Raw genomic sequence first — 18,554 nt, 5'->3', positions numbered from 1 at the left:
GATTCATGTTGAAATCTACAAGCAACTGCATATGATTTCATCTTAATTTTAGACATACATAAGAAGCATAACAGATTAACAGAACTCTAACAAAATGAAGAACAAATACCTCCTTTTAATCACATGAGTTGATCCAATTAGACTAATGTTCATCACATATTATCAAAAATTTATGTTGAGAAATATGAGAACCGTATAATGTATGTGTACATGGTGCTTTGAACATTATATATAAGTTAACAATATAAGATGGTTATGTAAAAGTTACACTCTCTTTTACTACTTTGATTATCTTCTATGCGCTATGTATAAGTAGATTACGCGGTTCTCATGATTCTTGACATGCTATCGGTTTTAAAATTCACGTGACGCTCAATTAATTAACTCCATATGTCTTGCAACTATTGCCTCCTTCACTTTTGCAAGAAGCAACTCTTGTTCCTCGTATGTGAGACTCCTTAATATCTGTTACAGAAAATATGACAAGTTATACTAAGCATGTCTTTTTGTTCAGAAAGAAAATTATATATATATATTTTTAATAAATAATTAGTATGTCTAATACGAATATTTATACTTTTTTGTTTGTAAAGTTATTGTTCTTTTCTTTTTTAAGTAATTAGTGCGATATGAATTTAAATATTTTATTATTTTAATAAAAATGTTTTAGAGAAGAAAATAGCATACCTGTTCCAAGAGAATCTCAACAGGATAACATTGTGGGATAACAAAGGACTGATGGTAGATGTATGCAAAAACAGCCATTACCATCTGCAAATACATTAATTATGCAATATTGTTACAATATCAGTTTAAATCTTAGTAAACACAATTTATAAGTACATTACCTGACAGTCCATTCTGTCAGTAAAGCCACCATGTCCTGGAATACTGCCACCAAAATCCTATAAAAAGTTGGACAACATATTAATATTACTCAGCACACAATTTCTGTTTTAAATCATAAAAATCAGCACACACCTTAATTTTAAAGGCTCTCTTAAACCCGCTTGCAAAAAACCCTCCAAATGGTGCTATAACCGATGCAAATAAACCGAGGCATAAAGCATGCCATTGCACTGGTAAAACTAGAATTTCTTTCCATGGTAACTGCATGTGCAATGTTTTATTCATATAAGTTCGCTTATTATTTTCGTACAATTGTTAAGATTTATATAAAGTGACGGATCTTAAACCCACCCATCGAGTTATTTCTTCGGGTAACTCAAATATTTCTGGCTTAAAAATAGGACCTGGATCACATTCAAGCCAACCTGTGGATAAATCCTACATAGCAGGTTCAACATAAGAGAATAGTTTGTAATATAGGTGGCAAAACGGGCAGGTCATGCAGATATAAGTGTTTAGACCTACCCTTCTCGGGCATGTCAGCCACTGGTAACGACCCAAAATCTTTGCAAGCTACATAAAAGATTAACTAAACACTTTAGAAATTAGAATAACAGAATGAATTTCACTTTAAAACCAGATAAAATGATAATAATGAGGTTGACTTCTAACTTGCAAAGAATCTTACAAAAAATGCTGAAATAACTGTTGTGACTGATGCTCCTATAAAACCCTCCCATGTTTTCTTTGGAGAAAGCTTTATAAGAGGCGTTTTTCCAAAGAAGAAACCAAAGAAATAAGCAGCTACATCATTAATCGCGATAAGTGCTGCTGGAAGGAGAAACCTGCATGAAATTTTGAAAAAGGAATATGAAAAAAACCTGCATGAACATTTGGGTTTGGTGGTTCACTTGTTTGGTAGGTTTTAAGATTTCAACGTTTTCGGTTCGGTTATAAACGTTTAATTAAAGTAGGTCATATCTAACCGTACTTTGTATACATATTTCATCTCATTAACTTTAACTTACTGTAAAAATAATATTTTTATGATTTTAGAGTTTATTTCGTCGATTTTTTACGTATATGCGTTAGTTCTGCGTTTATTTGTTGCTTTTACGCATTTTAACTTATAAAACTTATTTGGTTGCTATTATTATTATTATTATTATAATTACTATAATTACTATTATTATTATTATTATGAAAATTGGATTTAAATAATCCAACTTTTAATGGGTTGGCCAATAATAATCCCACCTCCGGTATTTCCCGCTGGCAGTCCCACCTTTTCAAGGTTTTTTGTTTTATGATCCCCGTTAGAAATAATTAACGGGGTTAAGTTTTAGCTGATGTGGCTAGTAACTGAACCCAAATTCGAAGAACACAATCGTTAAAATCCCCAATTCGAAGAAATCGATTAACAAATTGTTGTCCATCGGATGTGGTGTACGATCATGGCTGGAAAAAAGAAGAAACAAGCTCGAACTCACCGGATATGGGTTTTATTCATGCGCCACAAACAATATCTTACCTCAGATCTGGATCTGTTGTTGGTTATGAAACCACCAGATCTAGGTTTTGCTCGAAACCACCACCGCCGCATCAATGTAATTTAAGCTATGATTTTGAATGTTGGAAATGATTTGGTGGTTTTAATTGGGGGAAAGATGCGAATCAGAGGTTGAAGGAGCTAGGGGAGGTGAGGATTTGAGGGATTTTGGTGAAGATGAAACTGGAGTGTGAGTTTATTGGGAAGCCGGTTTGGAGGGGTTTGGCGTGTGGGGCGCATTTTCTGGTCGCCGGTGGCAGGTGGTGGTGGTTGTGACTGTGGCGGCGGAGGAAGTGGCGGGTGGGGCTTGAATCTTCTGGTTGCCGGAAAACGAGAGGTGAGAGAGTGACGGTGGCAGGTGGTGGTGGCTGTGACTGTGGCGGCCGAGGAAGTGGCGGGTGGGGCTTGCATCGTCTGGTCGTCGGAAAACGAGAGGTGAGAGTGATGGTGGCAGGGGGTGGTGATTGGTGAAAGTGGCCAGAAGAGAGAGAGGCGAGAGAAAGAGATGGAGAGAGAGTGTGTAATTTTTATATAGTTTTTGCTGATGTGAGTATTACACGTAAGTAATCGAAGGAGGAAAAAAAAGGGAAAAGCCATGTAGGATAGTGAAAAAGCCAAGTCATTAGCCAAATCAGCAAAAACTTAGCCCCGTTAATTATTTTTAACGGGGGATCATAAAACAAAAAACCTTGAAAAGGTGGGACAGCGGGAAATACCGGGGGTGGGATTATTATTGGCCAACCCATTAAAGATGGGATTATTTAAATCCAATTTTCCTTATTATTATTATTATTATGATTATTATTGCTATTATAAATTGGACAGAAGCTAATACTAAATATTTTCTGTAAAAAATACTTTTACGATTAATTGTAACAAGTCTGGTACCTATTAAAACTAAATTTTATAAACATAAGCATGCAAACTAGCTGAAATTTGCACAATATTGCATAAAGAGGTGAAGTACATCATCCAGATTTCCAGGTTACAAATTTTACTTTCACTAATAAATAACATATCTAGTTTCTAGAGTCAACATGGTCAAAGTTACCGACACAGTGCCAGCCAAGTCATCATTTGACAGGGCAACCAAATCACATTTCCTTAAAATCAATTTTCTGTAAGTTGGTTACCTTAGTTTTTTTTCTTGAAAAGGTTCATAGAATCATAGATGTTTATGGTTAAAAAACAAAGTTCATCGCTTAAAATACGTTATCTTCTATGCAAATTGAACAATCAGAAACAATATTAATAGTATAAAACTATAAATGAAGAGTAAGAGAATAAATTGTTGAAGTGTGAATACCAGAATATCCCTTCAAAGATATTGGCAGCAGTGAATGCTGACTGTGTAAATACAACTATCAAAATCATGTGTGTCCATGCATACTGACTAAATTGATACTTGTACATCTTCTTCTTTAGTGTAAGAATGAACCACATGAACCCTGTGCCAAATAAGAATTATAGTATAAGCATACAAGTATAATTACCAAAGTAGTCCATTTTCTGAAACAAAAAGTCAAAGATGAAAACATTCATATTTCTAACTTCAGAAAGACTTTAACATGCACCTGCAATATATAAGAAATAACATATAACCATTTGATACTTCATAAAACTGGTTGCAAGCTTGTAGAAAACCTTTTCAGGAGTTACAGCATGCCTTATTTGTTGACCGAGAATTCGACCATACACATACAGCATTGCAGTGAAAAAGAAGTGCCTGTAAAACAGATAATCAACTTACTGACAATAACTTATTTCACCACAAGGGTAAACTTGTAAATTTCATATGAAGTTTGATCTGATAAAAAGATATTAAGTGTAATCATAATCATAATTAACAGTAACACTATTACCAATTGAGAAGTCTGAATCCGGGAAGACGTCTATCTTCATGAGCTTGTCTAAGCAAATTAAAAAGCTCACTCGTCATTAAGATTTGGATAATGACGATCATACCCCACAGATAAAGATGGCCCAAGTAAACAACCGCTATGAAGCCCAAAAGCATCCAAACAGACGAATATGTTCGGATCCACATTGATTTATATTTGTTTTGATCATTGAGAAGCAAATCACCTGCATTTAATTTCACAACATCTGGAAAAGCCTGCATAATCCCAGAACAAAAATGAAAACAAACTAAAAATATACAAATTGAAAGGATCAGAGCAATAGAAATTGGAGTCTATATAAATTCATTCGAAACAAACCTCAGTTGATTTTCTGTGATGCCGAGATCGGACACTAGAAGGCTTGGGGCTTTGAAGATCTCTTTCCATTAATTTAGCATTCATTTTCACTGAAAATCACTTTTGAGGCTTATGTGCACCTACAGAAGCATACCGAATTTTAAAAAAAGAGAATGAGCATTTCTTACTGCATAATTGCAATTTAGGGGTGTGCAAAGCCGGTTAACCGTGGGTCGGTTACTCGAAAGAGTGTTAACCATAACCATAACCATAACCATAACCATAACCGATGGTCGGTTAACAGTAGTTTGGTTGTGATTATTTCGGTTATTTTATTTTATTTCTGTTGCGTTTTGAGTTTATGGTGCATATTAGACCTAAGTTTTCCACTCCTGTTTATCGATAATTAGAATCAGATGTCAGTTATGAAGGCAAAAATATGGAAAACAAATAAACTTTATTTGATGTGTGTTGATGAAAATATGGAAAAATAAATATGATCAAAGTAGAAATTTACACATGGAAAATACTTCTATCACAAATGTACGATAAAAGTAAATAACTGATCTGTTTGGTCGGTTTTCGGTTAATTATTTTGGTTAATGGTTCAGTGTTTGCTCACCCTTTATTGCATAAAGCAAGTAAAATGTAAACATGATGGTTTCTCAAATAAACTGGAATTAGTCCATCTTATTCAACAATAACATTAACCAAAAGATGATCATAGTTTTCAAATCAATGTCCTGTTAGGTATTAAACTATAATTTATTGCTCCTAATCATTATCATGATAAACGAATGCAATTCACCGATTAAAAATCCTTATTCTCCGCACAATCAATTCCATTGCATCGAATACTAATTCGTGATCCCTCAAAACTAAAAATGTGTGTTGATTCAACGCGAAAATAGAAAGCTGTTGTGATATTAATTGGTAAGGATTCACGAATTGCGTCTAACGCAAAAGAAATCGAGAGAAATTATTGTATAATTGTAATTTGAGAGAAAAAAGCACATGCACACACAAATCCTTAGAGATCTTACACTTGATTTCTAGAAATGATGAATATGTAATATACGTAGCCTTTGTCGGCGTCGTTCACGGGCGGTCGGGAAATTCACCGGAAAAGCATTTTGCAATTGTTAAGGAATCATCCGTTGGGTAAGAACAGGGTAACGACCATTTGAATTAACCTTAACCGCTTCAATCTGTTTTTTATTTTTTTATTTTTTTAAAGATTTGGTTAACAGAACTAGTCCTTGTAGTTTTGTAAAATATAAATATTTGGGTTTACGTTTAAAAAGTTGTATGTTTGGTCACATGATTTTCATGATTATATTTATATGGTTTTTTGGGTTTTAATAATCCCTGTTAAACGGAATTGGCCGATAATAATCTCAGGTCAGCTTATCGCAACCGGAGATCTCAAATTTAATTCAGGTGTTTGAACTTTCAATTAACGAAAATCAAATCGTTTGGATCACCGTTTCGAATTAAGTTTTACATCAATCAACTCGTGTCCTTCCGATCAAAAACCTTAAAACATTAGTTTAAAATTTGGGAAAATACATAACACCGTTAAGTTTTTTAACGGGGGGCCGTTGGGGGTCAACTTTATAGAATTTGGGACCGTCGGTGGCGTTAAACTGACTTAGGATTATTATCGGTCAATGCTATTTAATAGTGATTATTAAAATCCAATAATATATTTAATTTTAAATATAGAACTTTATCACTTTGAACACCTCAATATATTGTTGGTAGAGAGAAAGATAGAGTGAAGGTGAAATGACCGAATTTTTCCACTTGGCGGCTGCTCTGGTAACAATAGCGCTAGTAGCAATGGGCCTGTAAAGAAGGTAACAAGATGATATGAGAAAAATGCAAAGATATGAGAATTTTTCCGCTTGGCGAAACTTTGTTTTCAAGAATATTATGTTAGCCTCACGTTTGTTTTAAATAACGCGTCGGGCGGGTCTGTAAAACTTAGATGGCGGTAAAACACAAGTCGGTCCCAAGTGTTGAGGCGGTAAGTCGATGCGAATTCGGTCGTTTACGATTATGTGCGTTATTGTATCGTAAAAAGCAAAATAAATCAAAAAGTTATAAAATTTGAGATGAAGCAATGGGGTAGCTTCGGTTGGTAAAACTCGACCATTGGTAAAAACCCGTCCTTTATCGATTCTGGGCGTTGAGGCGGTGAGTCTACGCAAATTCGGTTGGTGGCCGTCATGTTTTTAACGATACCGGAACTAAAAAATTCGGCATTCGGTCAGTTGAGGTAAGAAAAGGTTTCAACGCTGTTGCTAGAGCGTTGGCAAATCCCATGGGGTCAAAACCGAGAATTACGACAACAAGTCCACGTTAATTCGGATTGATTATGTTCGTTACAGTATAAACAACCTTGGGAAAACCCAAACGTCAAAACCTAAAAAATAAATATTTGTCAATTTATCTTATAAACAAATTAAGATATGTAAAAAATGTTTATTCGGTTGGTAAAATCTGGGCGTTGTTACAAACCCGAGCATTGTCGGTGTCGGCGTAGCGGTGAGTCGATAAAAATCGGGTGTTGGTAAAATCCGAGCGTTATCGATCCTGGACGTTGCGGCGCCGAGTCGACGCAAATTTGGCTGGTTTTAGTTAAATTCGTTACAATATTGTATAAACAACGTTGGTAAAGTCTAAGCTTTAAAACTAAAAAAAATAGCTTAAAACTAAAAAAATCGTCAAATTACAAAAAATAAAATATTTAAAATGACATTTGTTCTGTCGGTAAATCTTGTGCGTTGGTAAACCCTAGCGTTGTCAGTCACTTTTGGTTACATTTTTTATTGTACCGGAACTAAACAAAAAGGTTGGTAAAATCTCAGCGTTGCCGGTCCTGAACATTACGATAGCAAGTCAACATGAATAACCATTTAATTATCAAATTAAAAAAAATGATAATTGTTTAGTCCAATCACAGGGTGCCACATGGACCATTCACGGTCATGCGGCACCAGGCACCAAACTTACAGTTTGTTATATATTAATCTAGAAGGTAACGCTAGGCCCACAAAAAAAATACATAATATATCTGAAAGAAGTTAATATTTACCAAAAATCAAGTAAGATAATATACTGCAAATGACTGGACTCGAACTTGCGCAATAATCGGCCAGGAAACTTAGCACAAACATACCTAGCAACTCACCACCCAACATTCTTATCCAAAGTTAACAAAAACAAATCCTAAATATCAAATAAATAAAATCAGAACTGTAGCGCCAAACTTTTAAATAAAAAATATTGGAAATATATAAAAACACTTATTAGCAAGATTAAAGACTTGGCTAAGCAACCCATATCTATGACACTTGTTTTTTTGGTTGGTTAATTAAAGCATTCACATCCCTTCCCCTATGTATATGTGAGTGAGTTCTACATTTTGTAGGGTGTGGTTGTGAGTAGTTTTAAATAGATGAGAGATAAATTTTTACTATTTATCTGTATATTTAAGAGACACTGTTTATCTCCATTATTTTTTTAATATTTTTTTGAAAGTTAATGTGAGTGGAAAAGAAAGAAAATATAATAATAAAGCTATAAAAATTATTTAATTGAGAAAAAGAGAAATGATGTAGTAATATTTAGTGTTATTATAGAAATGAGGATATGATGAGGTGAAGGCTTTCAATGCTTCATTGCCTACATGACATCACTTTTGATCAACTACAATAGATAGTCTAAGGTTGCTATTTAAAAATGTCATTAATTATTCACCAAACTAATTAAATGCTCCACCACGCAACAGTACTATAATAACAACCCAAGACATCAATACAATTCACCCTGATGGTCTCTTGTAAAAAATTTCTATTGTCTTTTCTGCCATGTCTATCTTCTCTAACAAGCAGAGTCATACCAAGGCTATGATAAGCACTAAATATGCTACACTTAGTTCTTTTAGCCCATTGACGGATGAACGTTCTATCTCTCCAGAATTTTTTGTCCCCCAAATGCCTGAAATTGCCAGTCATGGACAATACGATAGCGAGTCAATGTGAGTAACCATTTAGTTATCAAATTAAAAAAAAAAAACAAAAGGATAATTGCTTAGTCCAATCACAGGGTGCCACATGGACCAATCATGGTTACGCGATACCAAACTTACAATTTGTTATATATAATAATAATAACATGTAATCGCTAGGCCCCACCCAAAAAAATACATAATATATCGAAAATAAATTACAATTTATCAAAAATCAAGTTAGATAATATATTACAGGTGACTGGACTTGAACTTGCGCAATAACCGGCCAGGAAACTTAGCACAAACATACCCATCCAACTCACCACCCAACAATCTTATCCAAAGTCAACAAAAACAAATCCTAAATATCAAAATAAATTAAATCAGAACTGCGGCGCCCAACTTTCATTTTATAAATTAACTAGTTTTTTGCCCGGCGCGTTGCGCCGGGGCTGTGCTGAAACACGGTACTTCAACTGCAATATATACATACCATTAGGCAAATAGGCAAAGCAAACACCATATATGTTCACCTAATTAATTTTAACCGAAATATACATGATTGCTCTATTCCAGTTGTCTGGTGTCACTTAACAATTCCCTTTGCCATCCTAAATAACATTAACATAGAACTTCAACTGCTGCATATAAAGTCTTTTACAATCTTTTATTGGTAATGCAGACCTTGAAACAACTCAAGCCCGCCGAAATCATTTGACCCGTTGCCTGTTTTGAGCCAGCATCAAAGCCAATTGAATTGACTTTCATCTATAACTGGAATCTTAGCCTCCATCTCCAATTCTTGATGGTGTGAATTCTTCAATACGGCAATTTGATTTAGAACACCAAACAAGAACAATGCATACAAGCAAACAAAACAAATATAAATATATAAAATTCACTTGAACTAGTAAAATATATATATATATAAATATATATATATAAAATTTTGGTTTTATAACAGTACTTGCAAAATCAGATTCACAGTTATGAGTCTAACTAAGCTAGAACTACAAAAATGTTCCTCCGTAAAAAGAAATTAGATACATCTCAATCACGGTTTGACTTTCGCAATATACTTCAATATATTACAAATCACAAATTCACGAGTCTTTAGTCGGATTTCAAGATATAAGATATCAAACGGTTTTGAATCCCTTCATGGTAATTAACATGTAATTTAAACCCAATAGAATAAGCCTGTGCAGTTTGATTTCATAAATCCCTTTAGAATAAGCCTAGCACACAAATCACAGCCCATGGAATCGAAACATAATTGGTGTATTCCGAAATAATCAGAAAAACGCAGAGGGGTGCAAAATGGTAAGCAATGGATTCCATCGACGAAAAAGAGGATAGGGAAGAAAAAACGCAGATGCAGTGAACTGGAAGATGCAGACTGAAACCTAAAAAGAAATCTGGCAACGGTGGGTTTTAGAGTATAACACGTCTACAACGTAGGTTAGCATCACAGTGCAAGATTACATTATGTGGCATCGAGCCATCGACCATTCGATTTTCATCTGATGCATAATAGATAATGTAAGATAATTCGAGAGTACCTCAATCAGTGAATTGTCCAATAGTTCTGCAAAATTTATATAAACAAACGCTCACGCCCCAATCCATGAGTCTTCTTTATCTGGCTATGCGCAAATAAAAACCGGTGGATCTGCTGTTATTATGGCTTGCTGGTGGATCTTATATTAATTTAAATAGAATGCAAAATATTAAACGAAACGAACATGCATAAGAAGCATTTACCTTTAAATCTCTAAGCAACAACAGCATATAGAACAACGCCACACGGAAACCTTACACTACAATATAGCAACAGCAAAAGAAACACATTAGAAATCATCACACGAATGTTGCAAACCACACAGAGAACAACCAAAATACATAAACAATAGGCAAAGTTACCACCGAAACACATAATCATACATGCATTGCTACTGACCAATGACAACTTTTTAAGATCAAGCATCCCATGACTGCAATAACCACATAGATAGCAATATAACGCTTCAATTTGTAACATTAACAATTTCTTATATATTTAAAAAAATAGATTACCTTTTATTGGTATTAGAAAACTGTAAAGAGGATAGGCGCTGCCTCCGTAGGATGGGCTTGTCTAACAATAGGAGAATAAATTGCAGGCATGTAGAGATCGATGGCTGGTTAAAAAATTTAAAAATAATCAAATACAAGTGAAATAATAGAATCAACACAAGCAAACAGTTAAGAAGATATTAAAATGCATCATAATGAAACCTCTGCAGCCTTCCTTTGCATGTGTCATGAATTCCTTTTAACTGCAGCTAGCGTTTATTTGGTTACTTTTCATGTTCTCAATTTATATGTTATTAGACACATTATTGCCTACAAAATATTTCAAACAAAATGTATTACTATACATGGATCTTGGCATCCTAATTAAACTGATAGTAACCATAAGTAAATGATTGAATGGTGATATTTTTTTTCAAGACAAAACTAAGCTGTATATTGTCCCTGTTTGATAGGTTAAGATTCCCCACAAGTTGTAGCTGCATTTGTTACAGATGTTTAGAATTAGTATCAATAAATATCAATTCCATTAAGTAGTCATATATGACCAAAAGGAGATAAACATAACAGACTTCACCTAACGCCCAAAATGAATAACAGAGAACATTGAAAAGTAACCAAATAAGCTAAAAGCAAGTACATAAGATCTGAGTGTTTGTTTAACTCAATTGATTATTAATTGAGCTATCTTTCTTAAAAGTCGATGTAATGCTACAGGGTTTGTGATCTCTCGTTTTGAACAGAGAGTAAACCTCCCTGCTTCATATATGATTTGTATTTTGTACTTTGCCAATGCAGGAACACCATGACTCTCCTAAAATCGAGCGTGTGGCTCCAATAGCGATGAGACAAACGTGCTACAATAAACATGAGTAGAGGTTGCAGGTGGCTTCAATTGAAGATGGAACAGATGTTGATATGGGAAGATTACAGGTGTGGCGGTGGTGCGAGTGGGAACAACAGATGGATTGGCTAAGCATTTTATCACTTAACCGGAACTGTGGCGCCAAACTTTGTTTTTATACTATAGTTATAATTAATAATTCATTTTGTTACAATAATTTTGGAAGAGGGTGTCTTAGTTTTTATATAGTTGTGACCTTCACATTTCTCAAAACTACCTTCAAGTCCAATTTAATACATATATAGATGTAAAAATATAATTCTTAGAATACAATATCTGACACTGATTAATTGAACATGATTCAAAAAGATTATCCACCCAATTACAAACTACAAAATTCTACTCTATGCATTCTATACATGTTAATTATTATCAGTTTTAATATGATATTTTTGACAATCTCTAATTTAGTTACCAATATCATTGTTGAGGGAAGCAACACCAACAGCGAGATTTTCTTGTTTTTGCAATCTGTTACCGACCTGTTCCACTATTTTTAATTTTAAAAACACATGTTATGCCAAGGAGTATGTATCCTGGAATGACCTGACATTCTTTAAGGATATTCAATTTTAAAGAATCTGTGTTACACAACCGTACATTATATATATTACGTATTAAAACTTTTAACGTAAGCAGGTTACATATCAACGATATGATTTGTATGAAGATTGTTGGAAGTAACATATGGCCGGCACATGATTACATATCAACACTACTAATATTATTAGTTGAAACAAAATCCATATTATTGATATTAGAATAGGTAGATGTTCAACCTTGAGACAAAAGTGAACTTTATTATTTTATGAGGAATTGATCCAACTCTTATATGGATCAATTTGATAGGGTATTCAAATTGATCCATATAAGGCCCATTAGCAGGTCAACTATTAAAATAGGGCCAAAAGGGCGCAAACTTAAAAGTTAAAACATGTGTAACTTGGGATACGGAAATTATAAGGCCAATTAGCAGTTAACGGAAAGGTCTTGACGAGCCGGATCTTGTGGCAATTGGCCGTAGGCGGGTTGGCCCAGCTGTCAGCCCAAAATCCATCATTTAAGTCTCTGATTTCACCCGAGGACTTTTCATGCAAGATTTGTGGCATTAAAAACTTTTCAAAAATAAAACGACGCGTTTTCCAGCTATCACCCATAATTTAGGCTGTCATTTACCATCTTATGTGTCATTTCCTATTACTGCTGTGACATTCGTCAATTTCGGGTCTCGTTTGTATTCGTTTTTGTATTCGTTTATCATGTAAACCGACCCATTTTGTAAACCAAAGCTTATGATATAATCAAAATGATGGATTTTATGTTACAATATTGTTTTACACTTGTTGTGTCTTGAAAACATTCTTTTTGGTCCTTAAAACTCTTTAAAAATGACTTAAACCAAACTTTGAGGACTATTATTGCCATTTACCAAAAACTTGTTTGACCATTTCAACCATCACATGCATCTTTACCCTATTTGTATGAACGATATTCTTACCATTATAAAAGCAAGGCTCCATACACCATTTTGGTTGTTCATCTTCTCCAAATCTCTCTTAAATTCAAGTATTCATCTTCAACATTTTGTTATTTTGATTTCTTAAGGTCAACTAACTATAGTCTTTCATTTTAACTTGTTCATCTAATATTACTAACACTTGAATATGGTGGTACAACATATATATAATACACACCCCTTGTTTCCTTTATTTGTTACTTCACCGACTCTGGTTGGCTAAGTTTCGAATGTCATAAAGCAAGGCTTCATGGAGGACTTCGTGTTCTTGATATATATTTACACACACATAACTTATTATACATATCACTTATGACTAACTTCTAACCCTTTTTAGTTTGTTCATCTTATTTACAAGTTCCATGGTGTGGGTTTGTATAAGACTAACCTCGGTTTAACCGAAACTAGTCCAAACCGGAAACCGAACTTTTGTTTACTAGTTTTGTTAAAATAGTTGTTTAAACATGTTTATTGCTAGATTTGAGTTTCAAAAATCATTTTTACAAGTTCTTTGATATTAATCATATGGCATCCATCTATGAACTCGTTGGGAGATGGAAACCGAACTAAACCGAAACTTTTGCTTAAAAGACTTGTAATTAACTTTTTAGGTGTAAAATTTAAGTTTTCTTCATTTATAAACCAATATACATGTTCTATGATATTTGAGCATTTAGAAACCATCTATGAACTATTTGTGAGATGGAGACCGAACCAAACCGAACTATACCGACTTTTACTCGCTTAAGACACACAAGTGTGTTTTTAGCTATCAAGACTTGTATATTTCTTTAAAAATAGTTTACAAACTGATTTTAATTATTTCTTAAGTACTTGGAATTGTTGGATCCAACTTGATCTCATCACATAGTTTGGACCGACAAAACCGAACACTCGCTTAACGTGCGTTGTTAGTTCTAAACAATAAATCTACATACTTGGTTAAGTGTTAGTATATTTTAATGAGTTATCTCATAACAATTAATATGTTGGAAAGTTGACTTTGGGTTTGACCATTTGTCAAGACCCGAACCGACAACCCGAACACTCGTTAAAGACCCGTTTTAGTATCTTTGTCCCAAAGGAACTTGCATTTTAGCATTTTTCCCACCTTATTACTTAACATTGGTTAAGTAAATATTAAGGTTAGATACTTTAACCCGGTTTCGAGCAAACTCACATTTTTAAAAGGTTATTATTATAAATTCCTAAATAGTTACATTTTAAACCTCAAACTTCAAATTGTTTACTTTTTACAACAATTATTTTATTTAAAGATCTCCAAGGCAACCTTTCTAAATCCAAGATTTTATTGTCATTTAGGCCTTGCTCGTTAAACTTCATCCATCCGGTTATTCATCTTTTACCGATCAAGTTTTATACTTGAACGTGAGTAACTTCATACCCCGTTTTCTATCTTTAATTTTGGGGGTGACATTTCATCTTATCTAAACTAAATGTTTTATACTTGGGTCTTAAACCACAAACGTTGTTGTATACTTTACTTGAATAATTGCTCGATTTGGTGTTCTATGCTTATTTGCCTATGTGTTTATCGCTTTTGGATGGTGGAACTATAAATCCTAGACCATTTGGCAACCCCTCATGGCAAGGTGTCGTTAACGTAATGCAATTAACGATAACTATAAAATCCTAAACTATTTGGCAACCCCTTATAGTTGGGTGTCGCTAACTTGTTAGCGATAACTATTTATCCAAGTTTATAGCTATTATTTATGGTTTTGTATACTAGTTTTGTGGCTTTTCATACTATATATCTATTGTTCAAACTTATGAATTGCTCAACAACCTTAGTGTTGATAAACTTTATTTTATAAAATGTTACAGGTTTGCATCTAGGTTGATTTTGGTGTTCGGTGAAGAAAACGTCACAAATACCGTTAGGATATTAGCAAAAATGAACAATATTTGATTTGCTATATTTTGTTATATTTTGTTGTATTTGACTTATGAATATTTGGTTATGTGAGATTTTCGATGTTGTGAAATGAAATGAGTTTGTTAAATATTGTCGCTTTAAATAGTGTCATGCGCTTATGAGCAATCGTTGCACCCCGGCATGTTCCGCCGCCTTTGGTCAGGGTGTGACAGACTGGTATCAGAGCCATGATAATTAAGATATGTGGTTAGACGTAACGACCTAGAATTTTTATGCTTAGGGTCCTATACGTGTGTTCATACATGTTTACTCTATTTAATTGTTCATATCTTATGTTTATTTATAAACTTGTTTAAAATTCACCAATATCCTAAATGTTCACATACACACACTTTCATAGTATTTCTAAGGTATCCTTACCTTACAACGCAAAAAGTATATTTTTCATTGTGTTTTATGGATTACAAGATTAACTTGGATCCTGTTGTTTCAAATCCCTTAAAGGTTGCGTTTATATCGGGTTTGTAGTCATCATTGAAAACGAGACATTATAAAATGACCATTTGACAAAAAGATTCCAAGGATCAAAGGTGATTTACTTACCTGGGATGGTTGAGTTATAATGCTCGTTTTCTAGGCCATAAACCGTGTTATAAATGTCAATTCTTTAAGTAGTCGAATGCGAGCGTTCCGGTCGTCATCCTAATTTTCGGTGTTAAAACAATAGTACTACGGTGGTTCGTGTGCTAGTGTTTTGACATGACGTTGTATCTCGATTTATTGTGTTATCATTGTTATTTGATTCTAAAACATGAAAAAGTCGCGGTGATCTCGTGCACATGTTTAGACTCCAACGTGGTGTTTTATAAAACCTTTTACTTAGTGTTGGAATATCAAGTCGTGGTGATTTCACGCGCGATTTTTCCGACTCTATAAAATCTCAAAAATCTCAAATTTTCAAGCTTTAACTATCTCAAAATCATTTACGTTTTGTTTACGGTTTTGTTATTTATAAACAAAGTTTTATATTTTATCTAACACTAACATATTCTCCATACTAACTCTAGGATTCACAAAAATCAAAAAAATCGAAATCTTATTTTATTTTATATACCTTGGTATTCATTCCTTTACCCAAAAATTATCCCATTTTCTTTATAAATTTTAGCATGCCTCCGCTAAGACGCCAACCGCGATGGGACTCCACCCGACGTATGGCCGCTCTTGTCGCCAAGCAAATGGCCGCTGTGATTCCCAAACTTATGACCTAAATACAAGCAAACCAACCCGCACCCGTTGTTGCACCTATTGAACCCAAACCCGCATCCTACCTGCTTAAACAATTTACTAGTGCCAATCCGGCCGAATTCTTTGGAACCAACTGTGCGACCACCTTGTTGCAATGGTTCGAATCTGTAGAGAATGTGTTTTTACACAGCGAATGCCCCGAAGCGAAAAAGACAAACTTCGCTTCAAGCATGTTTAGGGGAACCGCCCTAACATGGTGGGTAGTGTTATGCACCTCCAAGGTACGGATGTGGCCATGGCTCTTCCATGGGCCGAGCTCAAGGCGCTTATGAAGAAGAAATTCTGTCCCAAACACGAGCTCCAAAAGCTTGAGGAAGAATTTTGGAACCTAAAGCAAGAAAGTTGTGATAACGCCGCTTACTCACTTCGTTTCCATGAGTTGAGCATCCTTGTTCCCCATTTGGTTACCCCAACCGAACGTGAAATTGATAAATATATTGGGGGTTTACCGATGAAAATCTGGGACTCGGTCATGAGTAGCAAACCCGCAAACCTTGAGGAAGCCATCACATTAGCCGGTTGGCTATCGGAAAATCACGTGAAGGCGGGTACCCTAACCCTCAAGAAAGCAAGTGAGAAAGACAAGCCCGAGCCCGCTCCCCAAACCAAGGTAGAACCCACACCACAAGCCATTAACTACTCAAACTCTTCCCGACACAACAACAACAACAAAAAGAAACCCAAAACCAACTACCGAAATTATGCCGTCACCCAACCTCAACCACAACAACAAACCCAAACCCTCCCTCAAAACCGAAAACCTTATGTTGGGAACTCCCCGCTATGTAACACTTTCCAACTTCACCACCCAACAAACTCTCCTTGTCACCAATGTACCATTTGTAACCGACTTGGCCATCTCAACACCACATGCCGATCCCCACTACGAACCCAACCCAACCAACCTAACCAACCAAACCAACCAAGAAATTTTCCCCAAAATTCCCAAAACCGATATGCACCCTACCCACCAAACCAACCCCAACCACCCCGAGCTTGTTACAATTGTGGAGATCCAAACCATTTCCGCAACAATTGCCCTCGCCTCACCTTTGCTAACCAAACCGTGACCGTACCTTACTACCAAACCTAAGCTTATCAAGTTCAAACCTACCAACCCCAAATTCCCCAACTCAATGCACCACTCATCCAACCCATCCAAGCAATCCAAGAACCACCTCCACCTCCACAACAAGCACCTCAAGTCAACCATGGTAATCAAGGGCGAGCTTTTATGATGAATGCAAATCAAGCTCAAGTGGCAAACGATGTTGTGAACGGTATGTTTTTGGTGAACTATCATTTGGCTTCTATTTTATTTGATACCGGTGCCGATAGAAGTTTTATTTCTTTGAAATTTGAGTCGAAACTTGCGATGCCTCGAACTAAACTTTCCCGACCGTTCTCTGTTGAAGTCGCCAATAGAAATTCTATTACCATAAATTCCGTCGTCCGCGATTATTCTCTTATTCTTTTTAAGCATAAATTCTCCATTGAATGCAAATGGGTAGCTTCAATGTCATAGTAGGCATGATTGGTTATCTTTGCCCCGTGCCGAAGTCGTTTGTTTTGATAAATTCATTCGCATCCCGCTCGTCAACGGTAAAATTCTTAAGGTCTTTGGAAACGCAACGCCCCGAAGGCTAAATCTCATGTCGTGTGCTCAATCGCAAAAGTACTTACGCCAAAAGTATGTTCCGTTTCTAGCTCTCTCAGTGACAAAAGACAAAAAGGAAAGGAAGATTCAAGATATTCCTGTTGTTCGTGATTTCCTTGATGTCTTTCCGATGATGTTACCGGTCTTCCTCCCGTTCGTCCGATTGAATTCCAAATCGATCTTGTGCCCGGCGCGATGCCCGTGGCCAAGGCTCCTTATCGTCTAGCCCCGTCGGAAATGCAAGAACTGTCAAACCAACTCGAAGAACTTTCCGATAAAGGCTTCATTCGTCCAAGCTCTTCTCCTTGGGGCGCTCCCGTTCTCTTCATGAAAAAGAAGGATGGTGCGTTTCGTATGTGCATTGATTATCGTGAACTTAACAAGCTTACTATTAAAAATCGTTATCCATTGCCACGTATCGACGACTTATTCGACCAACTTCAAGGTGCAACTTGTTTCTCCAAAATTGATCTTCGATCGGGTTATCATCAATTGCGTGTTCGCGAAGAAGACATTCCAAAAAACCGCTTTCCGTACTCGATATGGACATTTCAAATTTTTGGTTATGCCATTCGGGTTAAC

At 35.3% G+C, this 18,554-nt stretch overlaps 1 protein-coding gene and 1 long non-coding RNA gene across 5 annotated transcripts; both read right to left on the bottom strand.

The window, feature by feature from the left end:
- Nucleotides 1-109: 109 nt before the first annotated feature.
- On the bottom strand, nucleotides 110-4,701 carry LOC143548123 (phosphatidate cytidylyltransferase 1-like). The gene is made up of 11 exons (XM_077039371.1): nucleotides 4,618-4,701; nucleotides 4,261-4,514; nucleotides 3,973-4,124; nucleotides 3,705-3,846; nucleotides 1,538-1,694; nucleotides 1,375-1,422; nucleotides 1,201-1,287; nucleotides 982-1,110; nucleotides 849-905; nucleotides 688-771; nucleotides 110-465 (listed from the first exon to the last, which is right to left on the bottom strand). Exons 1-11 carry the CDS (start codon nucleotides 4,699-4,701, stop codon nucleotides 373-375), a joined length of 1,287 nt encoding a protein of 428 aa, XP_076895486.1. The 3' UTR covers nucleotides 110-372.
- Nucleotides 4,702-9,361: 4,660 nt separating this feature from the next.
- LOC143548136 (uncharacterized) lies at nucleotides 9,362-11,026 on the bottom strand. 4 transcript variants are annotated; one of them, XR_013137894.1, is made up of 6 exons: nucleotides 10,892-11,026; nucleotides 10,691-10,794; nucleotides 10,559-10,608; nucleotides 10,379-10,434; nucleotides 10,177-10,260; nucleotides 9,362-9,431 (listed from the first exon to the last, which is right to left on the bottom strand). It is a non-coding gene; the product is annotated as an uncharacterized LOC143548136 (long non-coding RNA). The 4 variants fall into 4 exon arrangements; XR_013137893.1 differs by having other exon boundaries at nucleotides 10,177-10,434; nucleotides 10,541-10,608; XR_013137892.1 differs by having other exon boundaries at nucleotides 10,177-10,434.
- Between the last annotated feature and the right edge of the window lie 7,528 nt (nucleotides 11,027-18,554).

This window comes from Bidens hawaiensis, unplaced genomic scaffold (genome assembly GCF_021521415.1).
Source record: "Bidens hawaiensis isolate Kalapana, Puna unplaced genomic scaffold, B.hawaiensis_p1.1 tig00014913_1, whole genome shotgun sequence".
Taxonomy (NCBI): domain Eukaryota; kingdom Viridiplantae; phylum Streptophyta; class Magnoliopsida; order Asterales; family Asteraceae; genus Bidens; species Bidens hawaiensis.
This window is presented reverse-complemented; position numbering and strand designations above follow the sequence as displayed.

What these genes read in the sequence shown, in the direction of transcription:
- LOC143548123 (XM_077039371.1), bottom strand. Translation starts at nt 4,701, where the DNA reads ATGAATGCTAAATTAATGGAAAGAGATCTTCAAAGCCCCAAGCCTTCT. An exon ending in GGCTGACATGCCCGAGAAGG is followed by an intron (nt 1,288 to 1,374) that starts GTAGGTCTAAAC and finishes CCTGCTATGTAG; the next exon opens with GATTTATCCACAGGTTGGCT. An exon ending in CCGAAGAAATAACTCGATGG is followed by an intron (nt 1,111 to 1,200) that starts GTGGGTTTAAGA and finishes TTGCACATGCAG; the next exon opens with TTACCATGGAAAGAAATTCT.